Raw genomic sequence first — 22,773 nt, 5'->3', positions numbered from 1 at the left:
ACAACACAAATTTTAAACAAACAGTATTAAAGCAGTTCATGTTGCACTTAGCTCTAGTTCTCGTGTTCCTAATGGAGAAACAGTTATTAGGAGAGTTCCCGTTTTAACCTGCAGTAAAGTTCTTGGTGGCAAGTCACATGAAACAATGATCATATGAAGTTATTACTTTAAATAACCGGTCCTCAGAAATCACTTGGTGCAAAGCACCATACCAGGGTAGATTCCGATCTTTAAAAATGTACACCCTTAGTTATGGAAAAATGTGCTCAATTTTTTGAAAATTAATTACCTAAATGATTCAACTTTTTATTGTGTCCATAAATTAATGTACAGCCCATGTTTTGACACCTAAAATAATTCTGCAGATGTTCAATTAAAGTGACAATTCCCTAAGACTAGGTTATTTTCAAGAGTAAAAGAAGAAAGCCAATAATCAAAAGCCCTTTCAAAAGCCCTTTCTAAACTCACAGGCAAGGTTTCTGATATGGGATTTAATTAGTAAGAAGAAAAGTTAAGCACCACAATAAAATATATTTTCAGAAAACAGAACAGACATCATCAATATACAAGTTAGGGACAGAAGCACTTACACATTTACCCCCCTCAAAAAGAATTAAAACATCACTCTAATCTTAACAATCTGAAATTTTAATAAGGTTTTTCTGGTGTCTGTGTGGTATCATATGGAAGATGCAGACCACAATTTCGTTCAAGTTCTATAATTCCGATTTGACCCAATGAAAATGTCATATTATTTGTGTGTAAGAATGCTCTCTATTTCTTTTTAGATTGTATGATGTCTTTTCTTTTTTCCCTCAAAAATCTATGATAAAAGGATAGCACTTAATCATTCTGAAGTACAGAGGTGAGAATTTATGACAAACTGCCTTAGGGAAAAAAGATCTCTGAAAATAAGAGCTTAAAGTAGTTTTGTACAAATAAAACTTTGAGAGAAGACTATTGTAACACAGCCATCCTGCAGCCTGCATTCCTTCGCATCTATTTAGCAACATAAACAATTTCAGTGGCCAAAATTTTATTGTGACTTTAATTTTGCTTTCTCCCCTCCACACTGTATTTAATTACTCTGTTACAAAGAAGAGTAAGTTTTTAGCATGTATAACAGACCAGTTTTGTTCAGAAAACTAAAAGGTATAACCCATATATGATTTTACTTAAGTCAGATATACAAGACTAGAAATAAGTAACTTCAACCTAGAATATGCTTTCAACACCACAAGAACAGAAAAAAGACCAAAAAAAGGAGAAAGGATTTCTCTTCATACAGCTTTGACTACACTAGCAAAAAAATCAAAATAGTAAACATTTAGTTTTGACGTCAAAAGCAATTCCCCATAAATAAAATTCACTAAGCAAGATATAACGGGATGAGGATAATGAGCATGAAGCATTCAGACTCATTCCGTTCAGGTGACACGGCACGCTGAAGGAAAACATCCTTCCCAAACAACGCGATTCGTATCTCAGTAACCCTTCAAGCTCAGCTGACCTTCGCCGCTTAGACCAGAGACCTTCTCAGAGTTCCCATTTTCTACTTCCTAACAAATAAAAGTTTTAGCCTCTCAGTTTCTGAGTGTCATGTCAAATCCCTCGGTTTATCCTAATTCCACAATCCCCACTTAAAAGACTATAAAATAATAGTTTCTTCCTCAGGTGTTCAGAATTGACCATGTAATTACTCAAAATTAGGAAGTTACAGGTAAAACAATAACTAGAAATAAGTACACTTGTTAGCATACGTGGTTTTACAGAGTAGGGAGACCACAGAATTGCTCTTTCTGATTAACCTCTGGCTCTTAAAACCATAAGATCAGAAAATTAAAATGAGTACCTAAAATACTTCAAATCTTCATCTGTATTCATTTTGAATAGATGTGAGAGTTAAGACAATGACTGAAATTATACGATTGTAAATGTTTACTGTGAAACAGTACAAAATTGATGTTGCCAAAAAGAGATTAAAAATATTAACTGATATTAAACATTAAGCAATTTGGAAAAATCCCAAGGTTGCACTGTAACTATCAGGGAACAACAATAATAACCCCCAAAAAATGCTTTCATGCATGTATACGTGTCGAGTAACAAATAAGCAAACCCCAAGTCAATACAGTACATCAATGACCGGTACTTAAATAATATTTTGATATATAAGGAAAGAAAAAGGAAAGATAAAATGCTGACTGCCATTGATGAAAAAGCATTTCAACAATTTACACAAAATGATACTAAACAGTTTCTTAAAAAAGAAGTCCTAAGAAGGTCAAGCCACAATAAGTTAGTGTTTCCATAATACATGCTGAGTTATTTGATCCCATATCTAGACACTGTTAACTGTCTGAATCCTAAATGTCGGACAGCGTAATAACTGAGGTACATTAGTTTACATCTTCTGATAGGGATTCTAGGAGGATTACTTTTTCGTTTCCAGTTTTTCATCTTCTTCACTTCCGCCAAAGAAAATCAAAGGAAACATTCCTAGAATGCAGCCAATAGTCACCCCAACAGCTTTGCCCTAAGGAAGCAAAAGAGAACATGCTTTAAATGTTGCTTTATCTCTGAAAAAGGCATTCTTGCTTAAGTATCTAGGATAACAGACAATTACAGTATACTATAAAAGTAAACTGTGAATGCATTTATTTTGATCATAGTAACTTAAGGGCAAAAATAAGCTACAAAAAATGTTATTAGAACAAATAATATCTGAGGTTCAAAGAACCAGAAGTTTTTAAAAATTGCCTTTAAAATAACATCAGATAGTCAAATAGAAATACACTTTAAAAAAACTGTACATATATTTTAATGTAAAAAGACAGGAAGGCAGGAAAAACAGTCTCACCAACTTCTCTCAATATATGTGGCTATACTACCTAAGTCTACATTCCCTGTCAGTACCCATCTCTGCGTACTCCTAGTATTTGTATGCACAATCATTATGTAAACAATAGCTTTGCTCTCTTACCCCACCCTCTACAGCCACATATTATAATACACTCTCTTCCAAAGTGCTGTACAAACCTAACATAAAGACTTAGAAAGTCCGCTGAATTGATGGGTGTGTCATCCACCTAAAGCTCTCCTTAGCATTAAAATAAAAACAATCACTGCTCCTTCACCATTAATAAGCAAAATAATAATGCACATTCTGTGTCTAGGTCTTCCCCAGAATTTATTTAAAAATAAAATAATATTTATGCATCTTCATAAGGTGTGGCCATGCTGTGCATCTTTGCCAAAACTGCACACACATATATACCTGTTTCACCTGTATGTGAATATACGTAAATACACACAGTAATCTCTCTACAAGCTCACCTATATCATAAACATGTTTTTATTTTTGTAAATGGTTTTGTAAATTTGCATTCCTACGATACCTATCAAGTTCAAACACTTTTCAATTAAGTTTCATTTCTTCATATAAGCACTTATGGAGAAGCTACTAAGTGTAAAACTGTGCTGAGTGTCCCAAGGAGACAGGCGAATCAGATGCAGTCTGTTTCTCCCCTCCAGGAATGTCCGGTTAGACACACAGGGAAAGACAAAGTAAGTTTTGTCAAACCTAGATGCTGCGACAGTCACGTCATCTGCAGTCTTGAATAAAATGTCTTCTGTACAGTGGCCCTTCAGTTATCAGATGTGACAGCTTTTCTAACAAATTTCCATGGGAGACATTAATACTTGGACAAGAGAGTTCATAAACACGTCCACCCCTGTTATTTTGGGATTTTGGTGGTGGTGACAGTAGCGGCGGTAGCATGGCCATGCTTTTTATCAACAGTCAAAACAGGTATTTTCATCAGGCCAAAATTTGAAAAGGCATCACTCCTCCAGAGCTTTAACAGGCAGAAACGCTCTGCACTCTGAATGCTGACGGAGTCCATGCCAGGTTCTTTTTTTGACTCTCACATTTTCATTCACGGATACACGCAGAGAGAGATGATATTCTATTTTAGACCCTGACCCTCCCACACACACCAAGTGACCGTTGCTGACGGGCCCCACTTCCACCGCCACCCACAACGCAGAATGCTGCCACCATCACGCTAGAGACCAAGGCCTTTCCCCCGCCCCACGAGAGGAACGCTAGACAGCGAGTGCTGACCCAGTCACCTCAGGGAGACAGAAAGTCAACAGGGCAGGGGGAAAGAAAGAAGTGACATTCTTTTCTGACTCCCTGATCCACACCTAGCACCAATTTTTCCACTGTGAAAACAGTTATCACTGTGCGCAGTGACTCAAGCCTGTAATCCCAGCACTTTAGGAGGCCGAGGTAAGAGGACTGCCAGAGACCACGAGTTCAAGAACAGCCTGGGCAACTTGGTGAGACCTCATCTCTATAAGAAATCAAAAAATTAGCTGGGTGTGGTAGCGCACACCTGTAGTTCCGGCTACTTGGAAGGCAGAGGCAGAAGGATTGCCTGAGCCCAGCAGGTCGAGGCTGCAGTGGCTGTGAGCGTGCCACTGCACTCCAGTCTGGGTGACAGTGTGTGAGGCTCCATCTCAAAAAAAAAGTTATCTACATGTCAGTACTAAGTCATAAGATTAACTCTAGGCCCCATAGTTACCCTGGGGCTAATCTGAGAACTTGAGTCTGCTGGAATACGGTTTTGTAAAAAATATTTTCCAAATTTCAAACAACAAAATTAAAAATGAAGTTTTAAAACGCACCCATGTCAGTTGGAACCTGCATGCATATTTGTGTATATTCTGTTATGGGGGAATCTCAGAGGTGGCTTATATGATGAATGCGGGCTGATCACTAACTTCAAATACTCGCTACTCGAGCTGTGTATAAGCAAAAGGCTGTATTGCAAAGTAGCAGGTCTGACCCCAACATAAACCAAGCAGAGTCAACAGCCAGGAACAGAATCACGCGCTCACACACCGTGCGGGGCCTATCACCACCCCCCACCCCCCACACACTAAATACTAGCTCAGTAATTGAGGTGTTTTGTCACAGAAGAAGGGAAATGAACGCGCTTATAATATAGAAAGAAAAGAGAATGATCAATTATGTGAAAAGAGGAGACCCCAGAAAAATAAACTTCTTCTGGTCCCAACTGTAATACTAACATTTTTAAGACCAATTTGCTAAAATGTTAGAATATCATTATTTGCCTCCAAACTCTGGCTGATATCAGCTGGCTAGTCTCTCCTCAATTTACCTTCAAATTGCAAGATATGGACACATAATTAAAATGATGTCAAGTCCTAACAGGCAAATAGGTCTTCAATGTTTCTACACACTCTTTCTACAATTTGATTGAAAACTAAACACTTCCCTAGTTTAGTGGTCACCCTCCTACTACCCATATTTAAAGGGAAGTCATTTCAGATACAAAAAAAGAAAATCCAAGGCTGGGTGCAGTGGCTCAAGTCTGTAATCCCAGCACTTCGGAAGGCCGAGGTGGAGAGGACTGCCTGAGCCTATGGGTTCGAGAACAGTCCAGGCAACTTGGCAAGACCTCATCTCCACAATAAATAAAAAAGTTAGTCAGGCATGGTGGCACGTGCCTGCAGTTCCAGCTACTTGGAGGGCTGAAGCGGAAGGATACCGGAGCCCAGCGGGTCGAGGCTGAGGGGGCCGGGAGCGTGCTACTGCACTTCAGCCTGGACGACTCCAACTCAAAAAAAAAACTCCAAATATTATCCTTCAAGAAAAGCAGAATAGCTACTGAACTACTACCATTAGCAACCCCAAAACAATTGTCTCAGCACTGATAAATAATATCTAAAACAAGGAACGTTAATACTATTTAACATGAATGGTTCAAATAAAGTATAAAGTATTATTGTATAAAGTTCAAACTGCTTTGTCGAGGAACACCTATCCTTTGTTTAAATGTTGCATTAAGGCATTTAAAGTGATGAGTGATGGATTTAATTGCCCTCTTACCTACGTGTGTATTTCTATGCCCCGTGTGGATATTTTTCATGTACGATTTCCATTTACCACCAACAAAGAAATTCATTCTAATGCTGTCACTAAAACAAGTTTAGTCTAATTTAATTTGAATACATTCAACTTATATTTTACTCTTCTTCTTTCACCTCCCATGAATGTTTCAATGCGCTGCCATTTGGTTTCCCCCTCTCCTATCAATCCAACTGCTCAGGAATACTCACCACTCAACGACTACAGACCAAGTGCAAAATAAAACTCTCAGAAACCTTACTCGACTTCTTTATCTCAAGAGAAACTGATCAGCATTCATTGCTGCTAAAACTTTTTCCTTGCAAGCTTCCATAAGATCATGACCCCTTAGTTCACTCTTGGGTTCTTCAATTCTGCACATTCTCGCTGGACCAAAATCTACCAAATGTTAGTGTGCAGCAGAGTTAAAACACAAATTGCTGGGTCCCATCTCCAGAATTCCAGATGCTGTCCATCTGTAGCAGATCTGAAGGTGGCCCCCAAGTCTCTTCCTCCTGGAACCTAAGACCTTGCATAATCTCCTTTCCCTGAGCATGGATGGGATGCTGACCTGCTTCTAGCAACAGGAGGGTGATGGCTTATGTTACCAGCAGACTCTTTCTCTGAGGAAGCAAGCTGCCAAGCTGTGAGAGGCCCTGGTGAGGGGGCCACATGGCACAAAACCGCAAGTGACCTCTGGAGGTGAGGGAGGCCTCCAGGAGACAGGAATGCCCTCTGGTCAACAGCAGGTCCGAAGCTGGGTCCCCCACAGCCACAAGGAAATTGATTCTGCCAAAGACTCAAGTAAGCCTAGAAATGGATCCATCCTCCGTTGAGCCTCCAGATGAGAACTGGTGGGCACTGATGAGTCTTGCAGGGGACCCATGGAAGCTCTGCCTGGCTCCAGGCCCACAGAAAACGAAAGACAATAAATACAAGCTGCCTGAAGCCGCTAGGTTGGCAGTAACTTTTTACACAGTTGATAGGCCTGAAACGGAGACTGAGCATTGACATTTCTAACAGGTTCCTAGTCCTGCTGGTCCTGCGGGTCCCGGCAGCATGCTTTGGGAACTGCGGTCCATCCAGTCTCGCCTTCTCCCGTGGTTCCAGCTGTCACCTACGTCAGTGAAGCCTACAGGGAGCTTCCTATTGAACACTGCGGTCCCCCTCCATCCCAGCTCTTCCGATCTCTTCGGTCTTCTTCTGCCTTCTCTTTTTGCTCCTGGAATCCCTTTGAGTGTGCAACGCACCGAAGACTTTTACTTGCCAGACTGGCTCGTTATCTACCTCCCCACTGCTGGAATGCAAGAGCCATGAGAAAAAAAGAGTTTGTTTTGTTACCTGATGTATTCAAAACTCCTGTACCTGGCATACAGGAGGTAAACAACAGATATTTGTTGAATGAACACATGACAACACACATCATCTTCAATTCAGACCTCAAACTCTTACCTTCAATCCAAACGCCCAGTAGGTGCCATCACCTGGTGCCCAAAACAGAGCCCACTCTCTTCCTTTACAGAACTGTTCTTCTTCCTATTTTCCTTGTCTTAACCAGGGGCATCATGATCCATCCAGCATCCTTCCCAGCTCGAACCCCTGGCTGGCTCTCCATCACTTAGGTGTGAGGCACAAGTTCCTTAGCGCACACACACTATGCCCTTCCTGTCTGGTCCATGCTTACTCTCCAATGCCAAGTTCTACTGCTGCTCCTACCCCTGGCTACTACATTCTAATCCTCAAATCCCTGATTTCTTGTATTTCTCTGCACATACTCTTTTTTACCACGCCTTTCTACTTGTTAGTCAGGATACTTGAAATTCTCTTGTTCCTCTAGGAAACGTCTCATCAATCATTCCAAAGTCAGCTTAGATCCGATAATCACCAAGAAATCATCATTCCCCCCCCCTCGCAAAGACACTTCTTTCCACATGGTATTAATTCTCTTACTTGCACCACCGCTGTATCTTGTGTATAGTCAATTACTGCACGTGCCACACTAAATGGTCATTTAATTCTCAGGCCCGACTCTCCACCTGAGCAAGTTCCTTAAGGATAATCAGTTCATCATTCAATTTAAATTCTCCAGTCTCGAGCACCTAACACATACCCCTTAATATTAACTGAATTGTATAAGGATTACTAAAAAAATCAAGTATACCTACAAAAACTGAGTCAATACACAAGTTGCCATTCTTCTGAAAACTGCTAAGGCCTAGACAATTTTTGTTAATAATACCACTCAAGTCAATTTTAGTCTCACATTTTTCAAGGGCCTCCAGCTACCCAAGTTCATTATCATAAGCCATATAAATTACTTACCAAATGTGTACTAAGACGTGTTTGCCACATGTCAACTTGCTTTGGTGTGAGATCAGGGATTGATAAGCCTAACCTGGAAGCCAAAGCTTCAACGTAGCCTGCAAGTCTGTAAAAAACACAAAACAAGACGACAGAATACAGGTTTTTAAAGAGATATGCAAATATCCTCAGATAGTACAAAGTTAAATACTGCAAAAAAGAAATGAGACAATTTTATACCTGGACCTGGCACTATAGAAATAGCATAAGCATTTTTACCACTTTTGATTTTTATTGCCTATAAATGTATCCTTTAAGAATATTTCCAGCCAGGCGCAGTGGCTCATGTCTACAATCCCAGCATTTTGGGAGGCTGAGGCAAGAGGACTGCCCGAGCCCACGGGTTCAAGACCAGCCTGAGCAACATGGCGAGACCCAGTCTCTATAATAAATCAAAAAAATGAGGTGGGTGTGGTGCTGTGCCCTGTAGTTCCAGCTACTTGGAAGATTAAAGCAGAAGGACCACCTGAGCCCACCAGGTCGAGGCTGTGGGGACTATGAGCATGCCACTGCACTCCAGCCTGGGTGACAGAGAGAGACTCCAACTCAAAAAAAGACTATTTCCATATTAACATACTTAATACAAAGGAAAATTAATTGTCTTAGAGCAATGATTCACTATCATTACTCTCAAAAGAACAATTCAAGACATATAAAAGAACTTTACAATTACAATTTCTGTACTTATTCCAAATTCAAAGCAAAGCACTTTAACATATGATATAAATTGATAACTTATCAGAAAGCAAACATTTCTAAAGTTCCTCAGATTGGTAAACTAAGAAAAACAGCCTAAAACTCTCAGACCAATCTCAAGTATTCTATCAATTCTAAGTTGCCATCATTTATTGGATATACTCTTACTTTATAAACTGGCCAATTAAACTATGTATACTGTCAACCATAGATGAATCCTGATATCAGAAATGTTAAGAATGTGCATCTGGGGAGACACCTCTTATCAACAAAGGTGCCTGAACGAAGCATATTTGTATACCTAAGCCTTAACTGTACCCCACAATATCATAATAAAAAATATTGATTAAAAAAAAGAATGTGCATCTACGAATCCATAAAATGTGGTATTCGTTATTTAATAATATAAAAGAGGAGAAACAGTTCTTAAACATAAAGATTCTCAGCAAAATCTTCATCTGTAATAAAAACATAACTGTTTTATAATATAATTTAAACCAAATGGTTTTAAAATCTATTAGATCATTTGATTTTACTGAATATATCAGAAAGATGCATAGTAGCTATAATATTATCATTCACTTTAATGTTGGAAACTGGCAAGTGGAATGTTTAAGAGGTCACACCATGACAGATTTATGTCAGGAATGTCAAGCACGTATACAGTACTCCTGCCACGGTCCTACAGGAAAGAGATTTTGTTTTTAAGAGTAGCTTTGGCTCTGAACTCCAGTGCAGAAGTCTAATCTAGAGGGCTACATCACTTACAATACTGTCTTTGCTAGACTATAGGATCAAGCAGACTCCTACTAAGCCCAAATCCCAATCTCAAAGCGTAACACTCAAATGAGCCAAGGAAAAAAGAAAGCGAGTCAAAGACAGAGCAAGAGAGAGCATGTTTATGACAGTAAGTAACGTCAGCTAAGTCTAATTCATCATCCCCAGTCTTCCCCAAGCTCAGGAAAAGCAGCCCAGGCCATCTGCCACTTGGACGAGAGAGCGGAAAGAGAGGAAGTTGGTCTTTCTAAGCAGATGTCCTCAGTCTGTTTCCTCATTCCTGCCACATGAAAAAGAGAAAGCCAAAAACCAGCCGACCCCGTATATGATTTGGCCATTATGTCCTTTGAAAGCCCCACCTCTAGAAAGCAAGCCCAGTCAGGACCCTCAAATCTGAGCCAAATCCCTCATCTTTGGGCTTCTTGGGAGGAGGGTGAGGTGGAATAATGATAGGCATTCTTGCTTTTAACCCTGTCTTATCCTTGGAGTTGTCTACAAAATACATATAAATACTTAAGTAAACATAAGTTCCATTTTGCTTACATTATGGATATTTGGATAAATTTTTGCACGTATCAGAACCACTTATGAAAATTATTAAGCACAAATGCCAGGGTTCCCTGCCCAAAGAAGCTAATTCTGTATGACTGGGTACAACCCAAGCATCTGCATTTGATGCAAACCACGGACTTAGTACTATTGGTTTAGAAACAATACATTTTAAAACTTAGTTCTAAAACACAAAGAAAAATAAGCACGTCTTTTTATGCTTCTCAATTAAGGGAGAATGGAGAAAGACAGCAAGTAAGTACACAATGTACAAATGAACAAATGAAGGAACATACCCAAGTCCAGCTAAATCTGATACGAGATTTCCCAAAGCAGCAGCTAAAAATTTGAAAAACAGACAAATGAATTGTTACACAAAAGTCAGAGAAATCATCATATCATTAAGTAATCAATAAAGCACTGGTCTGAAAGAGTTCTCACATTTCTCAAAATACAACAACTATATCCAAACTAACTCACTGGATTGCTCTTAATCTCAAGATTTTAAAGCAAAACACAATTCTGAAATTATAATATTCTACCTCCATAGGTATTAAGTAGGCTTGTTCTGTGATGGCAGTCAATTTCTATTTTGGTCTCAATATGAAAACACCTGTAAAGCACTTTGCTGTGTCTTTCATACACTATTTAAGAGAACTTGGATATTTGGAATTTAACAAATAAAGCCTGACATATAGTTCTGAAATTCAAGAAAATCAAGAAGAAATATTAACTCATCCACCTCATGCTTTCTATAAAACAAACAAAACACAGAACCATTCCCAAATTTCACCTTCATGAAGACTGGAGTGGTAAGTGGGGGAGAAGGAGATCGGTTTTTAATCTTGTATTTCTTTCTTTAATTTTTCTACTCAATTTGAAAATAAGTAGCTTACTAGAGACAAAGTGTAGAAAGGTTTGGGGGTAAAACAGAAAAATGTGTTTTAGCATAGTCAATACAGCATTGTTACCCATTAACTAATAGGAAGTACCTAAAATTTTCAGAAAAAAAACGGACGACGTACGCAGCATCAAGAATCAGAAAAATAGGATTAAGGAAATAAACTAACAGACATCTCAATGAGCAAACTAATCCAAATAAGTTACCCTCTTCTAAACTTAATCTACTGAAATGTTTTATAAATATATAGACAATGGAATAATATCATTAACTATTATTAAATACCTGCCATAGTTGAAATTCCCAAAATAATTCCAATAGACATCTCAATATGGGTTCCCTGAAAAACGATTAAAAATTCATCTTAAAAATTAAAGCTGAAGTGACAACAAAGTTGGAAAGTATTAATAAAAGCATATAGAGCTAAATCCATGTTAGTGCTGCAAAATTATGTACATCAAATATGCAGAAATACACACATATAAGGTAGCAATTCACTTAGTAATGAAGTGTATACATTGATACAGAAACAACAGCCATAATATTTTATTCACTAGATTAGACTTTTATAAAAATAAAAAATAGCAAAACATATAGAAATAAAATTCATCATTAAGAATCTGGAGTTTCTATTTTCCTGACACTGAGAAAGATGCTTTTAAAGCTCTTTGAACACAAAGACCAACCCATAATTTTGAATTCTGAATGATACATCTATAGCACTATTACTTATCAACAAATTAAAAAGACGAAACCAGCTTCTAAAGAAACTGGAATCAACAGAGTTGTCCTTGGAACAGTTCTTTAGCACTAAGTAAGCAGGGGAACTATGATTTATTTAGAAGCAGCAACAGCACTTAGTATCTCCAGTAAAAACAAGGCCCCACTGTATTTCGACTGAATTTATTTACTGAAACCGTTCAAGACTTTCTACATCTATACTATCATTCCTCTTCCATTTTAAAAAAGGAATTAAAGTGAAGATGATTAAACTCTTCTAACGGGTTACTATACAGAATGAAGAAGAAATCCTAGGATCTACTGTGTCAATTCAGTTCTAATCCCCAGCAATGTTGTCAACAGTAGACTTCATTTTCAAGAGCTCTCCTGATACTGATGCTTAAAATTTTCTCAAATTTTTTTCAAATCTCAGTATTTGTGGAGAATAAAAAGAAAGTCCTGTCTGTTATGTAGAGATGCTGTATTATTCATCAATTATTTATAAAACTGAAAACAGCTGAGTTCTGTTCCCCTCAATTTTCCCTCCAATGGGCCTTTGGGTCCATCACTTTAAGATATAATCCTTGTTGAATATGGACCAAAAAGTTGATACACAGAAGTTTAGAAGTCTTTTGTCCTGATGTACAAAGTTAATATCACAAGGTTGTAAATGTACTCAAAGATACAGCTTTCTGAAGAAAAAAAGATAAAGAAATGGGAAAAAACACGCACAGAAAAAAAGAATTAAGAAGTGTATCTTTATATATGAATGCAAAAAATGGGAGCACCCATACAGAAGCAGCATCCATAGCTACAGTCTATAACAAGCAAACAAGGCATCTTGAACAGCCTCAAGTCACCGGCAATGACCAAGAAGCATCTCTTTGCAACACATGCATGTTAAAGGTATGTCAGTGCTTGATCACTTGGTTGAATTCAACACACTGGAAGGTCCTTCTAACAGCATAAAAGCCCCATATAAAGGCAAAGATGGCCTGAGGGCAATGGACTAGCCACTTCTTTACTGTGTCCCACAGTTTCATCACATTTTGTGTTAACTGGTGAGGTAGAATTTGTAACTAAACCGAAAATTAGTTGTCTTAAAGTTACGCCTGTCATCACCCTAATACAATTATTAGTCTACTCTAGAATTCTAATTAATTCTATCCTAATTAAATTGTAAGAAAATTAATCTAAAGCAATCCTAAAAAGAAAGTTATAAAAAGCAATCTATAAAAAGTAATTCAAAACTATGAAACCAAAGGGTTAGTAAAAATAGCAGCCAGGATAATGGCAAGTCTATTAGAAGTAGCTACACGGGAATTTGTTTTTATATAAAACTAGGGTAGCCACCAGGAGGGTACACCTAGCAGGAAGGAGGAAATCACCAAATGTCTACAGCATCAAAAAAAAAAAAAGAATCAATTATCTCCTTGAACTTACTCTTTTTAAAACAGACAACACTGTCCCATATGTGAGATGGTAACCAGTAATTTTTAAAAAATTAAAGAGTGAAAAGCATTCTTAATAATAATCACTTATTTCTCTTTTCATAGATTCTACAGGTATATTATCCATATGTTTTAATCTTAGCAGTCTATATTACAAAGCCTTGCTAGGAAACGTCACTGACTCTGAATTCATTTGCAATTATCACAAGAAAATAATGTTGCCACAATTATTACTCTTAATAAGGTACTGAAGGCAGTGGTTTAAACATTTCGGCATTATATAGAGAGAGATTGTTTTGATGCCTTCAGGATGTGCTGGGAAAAAAATACGAATGGTTTTTAAAAACTGTTGCTAAGTCTCTGAACTGGGATTTCAGTGTGAACAGAATAACAAGCATCACTAATCTGGAGTCGACCATTCTAGGTTTGGAAAAACGAGGCACACTCCCAGTTATACTAACAGCGAGGCACAGAGCTGGAGAACACAACACTGTGAAAGATACTACAGTAACTGGGCTCTAGAATGTGGGTGTTCGGTTTGGTTTCATAGCAGTATTTAAACACAGAAGGATTACTTTAGATACTTGTTTCAAAAACATGTGAAGACCCTACTGTGAAGACTTTGCTCAGGATCTAAGAAGCCACCCAGTTCCCTACTGTGATCTCTCTTGAAAATCTCCCTACACCCCTCTTTATGCCAACGGGTTCATCTCATCACGTTTCTGTGGCAAAGGACAGAGTTTCAGCATTTGAATATCTAAGGTCTGCCCTAGTGAGGTTGAAAAAAAATGGTCATTAAGATGGTAGTATAGGTACAAGCCATCAGTAAAGAGAATAAAATGCTGAGTCCACGATGCTGACAAAATCCTCTCTCAGTCCTAACTCAGAAAAGTTTCCAGCTATGAAGCATTCCAATTTTCTCAAGTGGGTTTAAATAAAGACTTGACCTTAGAACTCACAAGCTTGTATTCAAAGTATCTGGTATGTTTTTCTCTTCCCGGGATATAGGTAACAGACCTCCAATCCATTTACTGCTAGTATCTGAAAAGAATGACTTCACATAAAGTATTCTCAAAACATGTCATGAAAGTTGATAACTGCTTCTTAACTGAACTATAATCAACCCATTTTACTTGGACAAAATCAAAGGGAAGTAGACAGTTTTCTGACTGATCATAGCATTTTCCTAATATGCACATAATAAGGATAAGAATAAGCCAGGCATGGTGGCTCACGCCTCCATTCCCAACACTTTGGGAGATGGAGGTGAGAGGATTGCCTGAGTCCAGGGGTTCGAGATCAGCCTGGGCAACTTGGCGAGACCTCATCTCTACAATAAAAAATTAGCCAGGTGTGGTGGAGCACATCTGAGGTTCCAGTTACTTGGAAGGCTAAGGCGAAAGGATAGCCTGAGTCCAGCAGGTTGAGGCTGCAGTGGCAATGAGCCTGCAACTCCAATCTGGGTAACAGAGTGAGACTCTGACTCAAAAAAAAATAAGAATAAAAATAAAATGGACTAATTTGCATATATTAGTAAATGTGAGAAACTTACTCAATGTGAGAAACTTACTCAACTGTTTAGAACCATACTGCCTTTTCTGAAACTACTAAAATGTAAGTTGGCTAGATTATTTAAAGAATTAATGTAGCCGGGCTCCGTGGCTCAGCCTGTAATCCCACGCCTTTGGGAGGCTGAGGTGAGTGGATTGCCTGAGCCCGTGGGTTCAAGACCCGCCTGGACAGGGAGACCTCATCTCTACAATAAATCAAAAATTAGCCGAGCGTGGTAGCATGCGCCGGTAGTCCCAGCTACTTGGAAGGCTGAGGCAGAAGGATCGCCGGAGCCCAGCAGGTCGAGGCTGCGGGGGCCGGGAGTGGCCACTGCACTCCAGTCTGGGCAACAGAGTGAGACTCCAACTCAAAAAAAAAGAATTAATGTAAATCAAATCTAATTGTAATGAAAGCCCCATTATGACACATTTATAAGCTATAGTTAAAACTTCCTATGTTGGCCAGGCATGGTAGCTCACGCCTACAATCACAGCACTTTGGAAGGCCAAGGTGAGAAGACTGCCTGAGCCCAAGGATTTGAGACCACCCTTGGGCAACTTGGCGAGACCTAATTTCTACAACAAATCAAAAATCAGCCGGGCGTGGTAGTCAGCCACTTGGAAGGCTAAGGCGGAAGACTCGTCTGAATCCAGCAGGTTGAGGCTATGGTGGCCGTGGGCGTGCCACTGTACAGGTTGGTGGCAGAACGAGACTCCAACTCAAAACAAAACAAAACAAAACAAAACAAAACCTCCTACGTTCTTGAACGTGGATAGTGCACTGGGCAGTTTTAGAAGACTTGCTTGTTTTAATCACAGAGCTATTTCTGACTTCAGAATACGGACGCAATATTGGTCTCGATGAACAAAGGCGTTATAATAAGAGTAAGAAAGGTAAATCAGTCATCCCTGAGATTTAAAAACACTTTTAAGGAGCACCCATACACTAAAATGACCATAGCAAAGCAATTTTTTTTAACACTACAGTGGAAGAAAGGCAAAAGGGGGATACAGTCACAGTGTTCTAAATTGAAACTTAAGACACCATCAGGTTAAACAGCTAGACCGAAGGACAGACTGTGTATCAAAATGCCCTTTATAACATTTTTACATGGGAAAATTGAGCAAGGAACTAATCAAATAGCCTATATATGTGATGATAATGTCCAATACAATGAACAAATACCAGAAAACTCTACATACTATCTTTCTTTAATAAGAATGTTACAAAACTAGAACAGGATAATATAGAACCGACCCTAAATGTTTTCCCTAAATGCTTCACCAAAAGTCATCATAACTGATATATATATAATTGAGCTTATAATTAAATTGAGCTACAGTCTAATTGATATAAAGTACAGTAAAAAACCATATTTATTATGTTAATTAAAACTTTATAGCTATAATATGCAAATATATAGGAAAATGTAGATCACATTAATTTATTTATTAACTCAAAATAAAAGCCATGAAAGAACTTACTGCAACAATCATAATTGCATTATCCAAAAAGCCAAACCCTACGAAAGGTATCGCATTGTGGATGAATACTGAAAAACAGCAAACACAGAAAAATACATTTTAACATTTCTATAACTTTAGAATGACCAAACAAGATCATATAGCAAGGTACAGTCAACATCAGTTTCAACTAAGGACTTTTTCAACAAACATTAAAACTCTGAGTTTTAGACTACATCCAAAACATAGTCCCTTAAGTCAAATGATTTTATGTATTTTATTTACTGATATTAGAGCATTTTTTATTTTAATGCCGTTAAGTCCACAGAAGTATAATTAAAACATAATCCATAAGTTGTGAAAGATTAACACTACTATATTGAGTTCTGTACCAACCAGGGAAAACTAATGAGCAGTTTAAAAAAACACTCCTGCCCACAAAACCACTATCAAAGACTAAGATAAGGGAAAAACAGTAAACATAGTATAATACATGTGTGGTATATACTATCGTTATATACTTTATATATTATTACAGCTATACAATATTATACAAACAGTACACAATAGATATGTGATAGATCATTTCAGATTTCTTCTTGTTTTTAAGAAAGAGTGGTCTAGGGCCATACCACCCTGAATGCGCCCGATCTCGTCTGATCTCGGAAGCTAAGCAGGGTCGGGCCTGGTTAGTACTGGGATGGAAGAAAGAGTGTCCAAGATCAAGGGCAACATCTTTAATTAAAGATGTAATTACAAAGACTATTCTTTTAAAAGCTGTTAACGATAATAAAAAGCAAACTGCACATTAATGAAATGGGATTTTTCAATTAAGAGTCTAGCCTTACTTATTTGACACACTGCCTTAGTCTGGTTGTTTAACTACTGACTTCACAATTTTATAAAAAGCAGCTTGCAAAACCTATACACAATACAAATTTAACAGGTTAAATGAACATAATGAAATTTTAAAAAATTCACCAAATAAACATTTACAGAGAAGAAAAAGTTATTTAAAAGTATGACAAAGAAATGATGAAAACAGCTGGGATTATTTATATTTAGCGTTAACATGGGGCTGATTTGATGGTATCTCTAAAACTGGCCAGTTACAAATATTTTTAAATTAGGTGTCAATGCATTAAATTAAGATTACACTAATTGCTATTCTGGTAAAAACTCAGTAAAACCAAGGCACATTGCTACAATAATCACGTTGAACTATATGATATATTATGGTTTTAATGTTTGTACCTAAATAAATATGTCTATAAATAAAAATTCATTTTAGCCAAAAGAAAAATTACAATTTTTCAAAAAGTTAAAAAAATATATTGGGTAATATACTGAGCACTTGAGATATAAATAAACAAGGTTGGTTCCCAGGCCTGAAAGCACAACCACATAAACAGTGAATTTCAATATGACTTATAAAATATGACAACAGTATTACAGAATGATATGGATATAGGGCAAATGAACCTAAGTATGGAGAATCAGGAGTGATTACATGGGGAACAAGTCTTAAAGAATTCTTAAATTGTTTTGGTGTTGAAGAAAGTTACTAATTTCTAATATAAATTATATTCGACTTGTGAAAGAAAAAAAGCTATTACATAGGTTTTTTAGTTGTATAAATGTGTTCTCCAGTATGTAATGACCTCCTACTAATTTGTGATTTGTTTAATGCCCTTTGGGAAACACAACCCTATAACTCAGAAGTTGTCAGAAAAATCACATTCAACATTTAACTTTAATTTAAAACCTTCTCGAACTCACTACACTTAAAAATAAATCACTTGTTCCATCTTTATAATAAAATCCCAAACTGTTTCACAGTATTTCGCTGTTGGTGCTTGCATGTTTAGTCCCCTCATATGAGCAAGAAGAAAGAACATCAGCAGCATGGTAGTGGGTGCCGGTGATCTTAAAGAACTTCTTTTTCATCCTGGCCGACAGCCAGCCGGAGAACAGTCCCACCCGGCCTCGAGCCTGGACCTCTAGCTCTGCAGCTACTCGAGTTAGATTCAAACCAAACACAGCCCTTCCCAGGAATTCCCGGAATTAGAGTAACCTAAATCGTAGGTATGATTCCATCTCCAGACGGTAATATTTAACAGATAGGTCTTCTTGACAAGGTTGGATGTTCTATAATATTCTGTTATGTCTGAAGCCAAGTTTATAAACGTTGTGCTTCAGCTTAACAGGATAACCCCTCCATCTGGGAAGACTTAATTTACTGACCCTTCTATACTATCCATGAATGGCATGATTATTTCAAGTCCAAAAACAGATGCACATATATTTCACAATTAGAGAGTCATTACCATATCTCAGCTGTCCCGGGGTGGGTGGTGGAGCTTCCAATTTTTCTAAAGAGGAGAAAAAGGTGCAGGCAAGAATTAGTTACTACAGCACGAATTAATCTATTACAATGAAGACAATACCAGCAGATTTACAAAGTGGTAGAATATCAGAGTTCATTCATTTAGTGGGCCTACCATACCTATACAGAAAATATTCATTGGTATGGATAAAATGAAAATGCTAGCAAACGAAACTGAGCTGAGCTACAAGCCTAACCATGGACTCTGCAGCTGGGAGTAAGTCACTTGGTCTTCGGCTTTGCTTTTTAAGTCCTTGCATCTACATAAAGAACCTGCTTGTATCAATTCCAGTGGAAAAACACTTATACAGCTACTCTTCTTTAAGATGAAAATTCCAGCTGACTTAAGAAATATATATATGTATATGTGTATATATATATATATATATACACACACATATATATATACACACACACATAAACATCACTGCTGAAAAAAGAATATTCAAATAGATCTACACAGCCTTTAAAATGACACAAATATTTTTAAAGCAATGTATTATAATAATGGCATCACTGGATGATGTTCTGTTCCTTAATCTGTTGATAATAACTGAATAGCTTAATTTTTGAAACATATACTACTGGATAATAGAATATTCTACACAATAAAACAACTAACAAAATTAGGGTGCTATTCAAGATCACAAGTAACAGTATGCTATTTGTAACATATGCCATAAACATACAAAACTTTCCCTAGTATAAACTAGATATCTTTAAGTGTCATAATCCTACCTAAAAATTGACAATACTACAAGAAGCAACCTAGCTGGTCTAGTCACAAGATCATCACGCCATTTCTAGAAGAATAAACTATAGTAAAGAGATAGGAAATGCTACTTTCTGTACCACTGGTTAAGCCAACAGAATTCACTGATAACGTACAGAGAAGAACCCATATTGTAAATGGCTCTACTGTCCAAGGAGGCGTCCCTTACAAACTGGCACAGATACCTGCCAAAACACTTAATTAAAATTTATGACAATGGCAGAACTAAATGACTTAGCATAAAAAATACACAGGAAATAAATCTCCATCGGCCATCAACTCAAAAAGGAATATGATCCCATATGTGTGACTGGTATTTTGCAAGTACCATATTGGCTTTACAATAAAAAATACAATAAAACCTAGAGTTTAGTCAATTATCATATTTAGAAAGTTCTAAGAATGTAGTTTTAGATTTTATTTTTCCTTTTTTAGGTAGGTTAAGAAATGAAGATATACTCCTCTTCGTAGACTTTCACATCCTAAGAAAACACATTCTCCATTATTTGATTGGCACTATTACCTCGAAAGCCTGCAAAGACAAATCCATTCTAGAGAAGAATCAACACTGAGAAAAAGAAGGGGCCCTGAGTGAGTCAGCTGTCCACTTGCTGCAGCTTTCAGCCTGAGAGTAGGCCCCAATCACAGCACACAGGAAGCAACGACAGCTCTGGTAAAAAATCCCTCAGTCTTTCTGTCCCAAGAACCAGAGGACAGGGTACGAGGTAAGCAAAGCAACTAGAAAACGAGGGAAGAATCCCGGAAAGGGTAGAATCGAAGGGAGGAGCCCGAAACTCTGTGGGCACTGAGTTCAAATCTACGGCTGCCCTGTGGAACCACACATGCACGGGGGAAACTCCAAAGTACCAGCCCAGGGTAATTTAAGAACTGATCTGAGGGGAACTTAACAGAGAAGCTGCAGTTTGAACCCAACCACTAAGTGCCTGCTAAAACAAACAAAGAAAAACCAACACTTTTTAGAAAAATATAATAATCACAGCAATAACTAGGATAAATCAAAAATTACATCATAAACAAAGAAAAAGAAAATGTGGCCTATTTTCAGGAGACCAGACAACAGACAGAGATCAATCCCAAAGTCACTCAAATATTAGAACCAGCAGAAAAAAGCTATAAAGGAGGAATTAAAATTATATTCTAAGATAAAAATAAAAACATGCTTAAATGAATGACAGAACAGGAAATCTCAGCAGAGAAACAGCAAATATTAAAAAAAGAGCCAATAAGAAGTTCTAGAACTGAAAAATACACGACTTGAAATTATAAAACTAACTAGACAGGCTTAAAAGCAAAATAGGAGAGACAGAAAGGTCAGTGGACATGAGGACAGATCCATAAAAATCCCTCAGTCTGAGCAACAGAGAGTAAAAGGATTAACAAATAATAAACCAGACTCTCAGAGACCTGTGACTAAACTTCAAAAGTCTAATACATGTGTAAGTGGAGTTACAAAAGGAAAAGAGTCAAGATAGGAACAAAAAATGTGAACATAAATAACTGCTAAAAAGTTCCTACATTTAGTGGGAGACAAAAATTTCAAAAGACTCAAGAAATTCAGTGAAACCCTAGTTAGATAACTATGAAGAAAAAAATCATAAAAAGAAATCTTGAAAGCGGTCAGAAAAAAATGACATAAAAATACAAAAAAAGGTTTGAATATGCAGAAAGAAAAAAATGTCAGTCCTGTACCTGATATCCAAACAAATTATCCTTCAAAAATGAATGCAAAATGCACTTCAGATAACTAACACTATAAGAATGTGTTAACAGCCACCCTGCAATAGAAAAAAAGCATAAAAAATTCTTTAGACCAAAGGAAAATACCAACTGAAAAGCCAAGTCTTAGGGAAGGAATAAAGAGTATCAGAAATGGTGTCTGGGTAAATATTTTAAAATTCCTCTTAGTAGGATTCCACTTTTAAAATGAATAGGGTAGATAAATTATAAGAATCTAAGAGATAATATTTACATATAGGAGTTATTTCTTTCAGGTTTCACATTTTAAAGTCTTTGTTAGAAGGTAAATAAGATAAAACAGTTGCTATGAACTGCTTATATATTATATTAAATCAAATGAAAATTATTTGAAATGAGACTATCCTATCTGCTGTTGAGAATTTAAATATACTGTTACTATATTGTTATTATAACATATAGACCATCTTTTCCTAATACAAACTTCCTATTAATTATAAATCCTTATGAAAACAATTTAAAATTTCTTTGCATGCTTAAATATAAGATTTTTCAACAATTCATTTCCATACTCCAGGAATATTAGAGGAAATAAGATATTTAAAGAAAATTTACTTTTTTTATTAAGTGAAACTCTAATTTCTTAGAGTGTACACAGAATGGGGTATTCCGGTTCGCTTTCCAAACTAAAGCAATCAGAAAACTGTGTTAGCTTGCAAAATGCTGTTATTACCTAAGTAATATTAAATGTTTTAAAAGATTATTTCAGGCTGGTTGCAGTGGCCTGGGCGACAGAGTAAGACTCCAATTAAAAAAAAAAAAAAGATGGTTTCAGTGATGATTTGGAATCATAATTATCTTAAGAGCTCGATTAGTATTTATTTAGGAGATATAAAATTGAGGGGTACTATCACATAAAAAAGAAATCAGAAGAGAACATAAACTAAGGCCTTTTCTTCTCCTTTTTCAAGAATAAAAATTCATTTAACCCAGCTTTTTTTTTTAAATTTTATTATTTTATTTACTAGAATAATTAAAAAGAAGGCAAGAAGTAGGTGGGACACATTCATTTGTAGTAAATTACAGTGGTGTTTATCCACCCAATACTTTACCATAAACTATTTAACCATACTTTAAATTTTCTTTTTAGAATGCATCCAAATTTGTTTTCTCTTTCTTTTTTTTATTAATCAATATTTTTTATTTTGATATTGTGGGAGCCCATACATTTCAATTTCTGTTTTGCCACGTCACTTTACCAAAGATATTATCAAGTAATATTCAGCAAAGGTCAGCTAAATTAAGCCACACCATTGTCAACCAGCTTTTTATATCTTACTGTATAAGTCTAAATATTTAAGTTTTATACTGTGATCACTTGAAGGAGAAAATCAGATTAGAAAGAAAAACACAGCCGGGCTCGGTGGCTCAGCCTGTAATCCCACGCCTTTGGGAGGCTGAGGTGAGTGGATTGCCTGAGTCCGAGGGTTCG

General features: G+C 37.0%; 1 protein-coding gene across 1 annotated transcript; it reads right to left on the bottom strand.

Moving 5' to 3' along the window:
- Positions 1–1,923: 1,923 nt before the first annotated feature.
- LOC103274408 (transmembrane protein 65) lies at positions 1,924–18,779 on the bottom strand (the record flags this gene model as incomplete). The annotated part of the gene is made up of 6 exons (XM_008071860.2): positions 1,924–2,536; positions 8,261–8,366; positions 10,618–10,660; positions 11,508–11,562; positions 16,429–16,496; positions 18,735–18,779. Coding segments are annotated over 6 exons (419 nt in total), but the record flags the coding sequence as incomplete, so codon positions are not given.
- Positions 18,780–22,773: the final 3,994 nt, after the last annotated feature.

Source organism: Carlito syrichta, unplaced genomic scaffold, assembly GCF_000164805.1.
Source record: "Carlito syrichta isolate Samal-C Ts95f unplaced genomic scaffold, Tarsius_syrichta-2.0.1 Scaffold314769, whole genome shotgun sequence".
NCBI classification, from domain to species: domain Eukaryota; kingdom Metazoa; phylum Chordata; class Mammalia; order Primates; family Tarsiidae; genus Carlito; species Carlito syrichta.
This window is presented reverse-complemented; position numbering and strand designations above follow the sequence as displayed.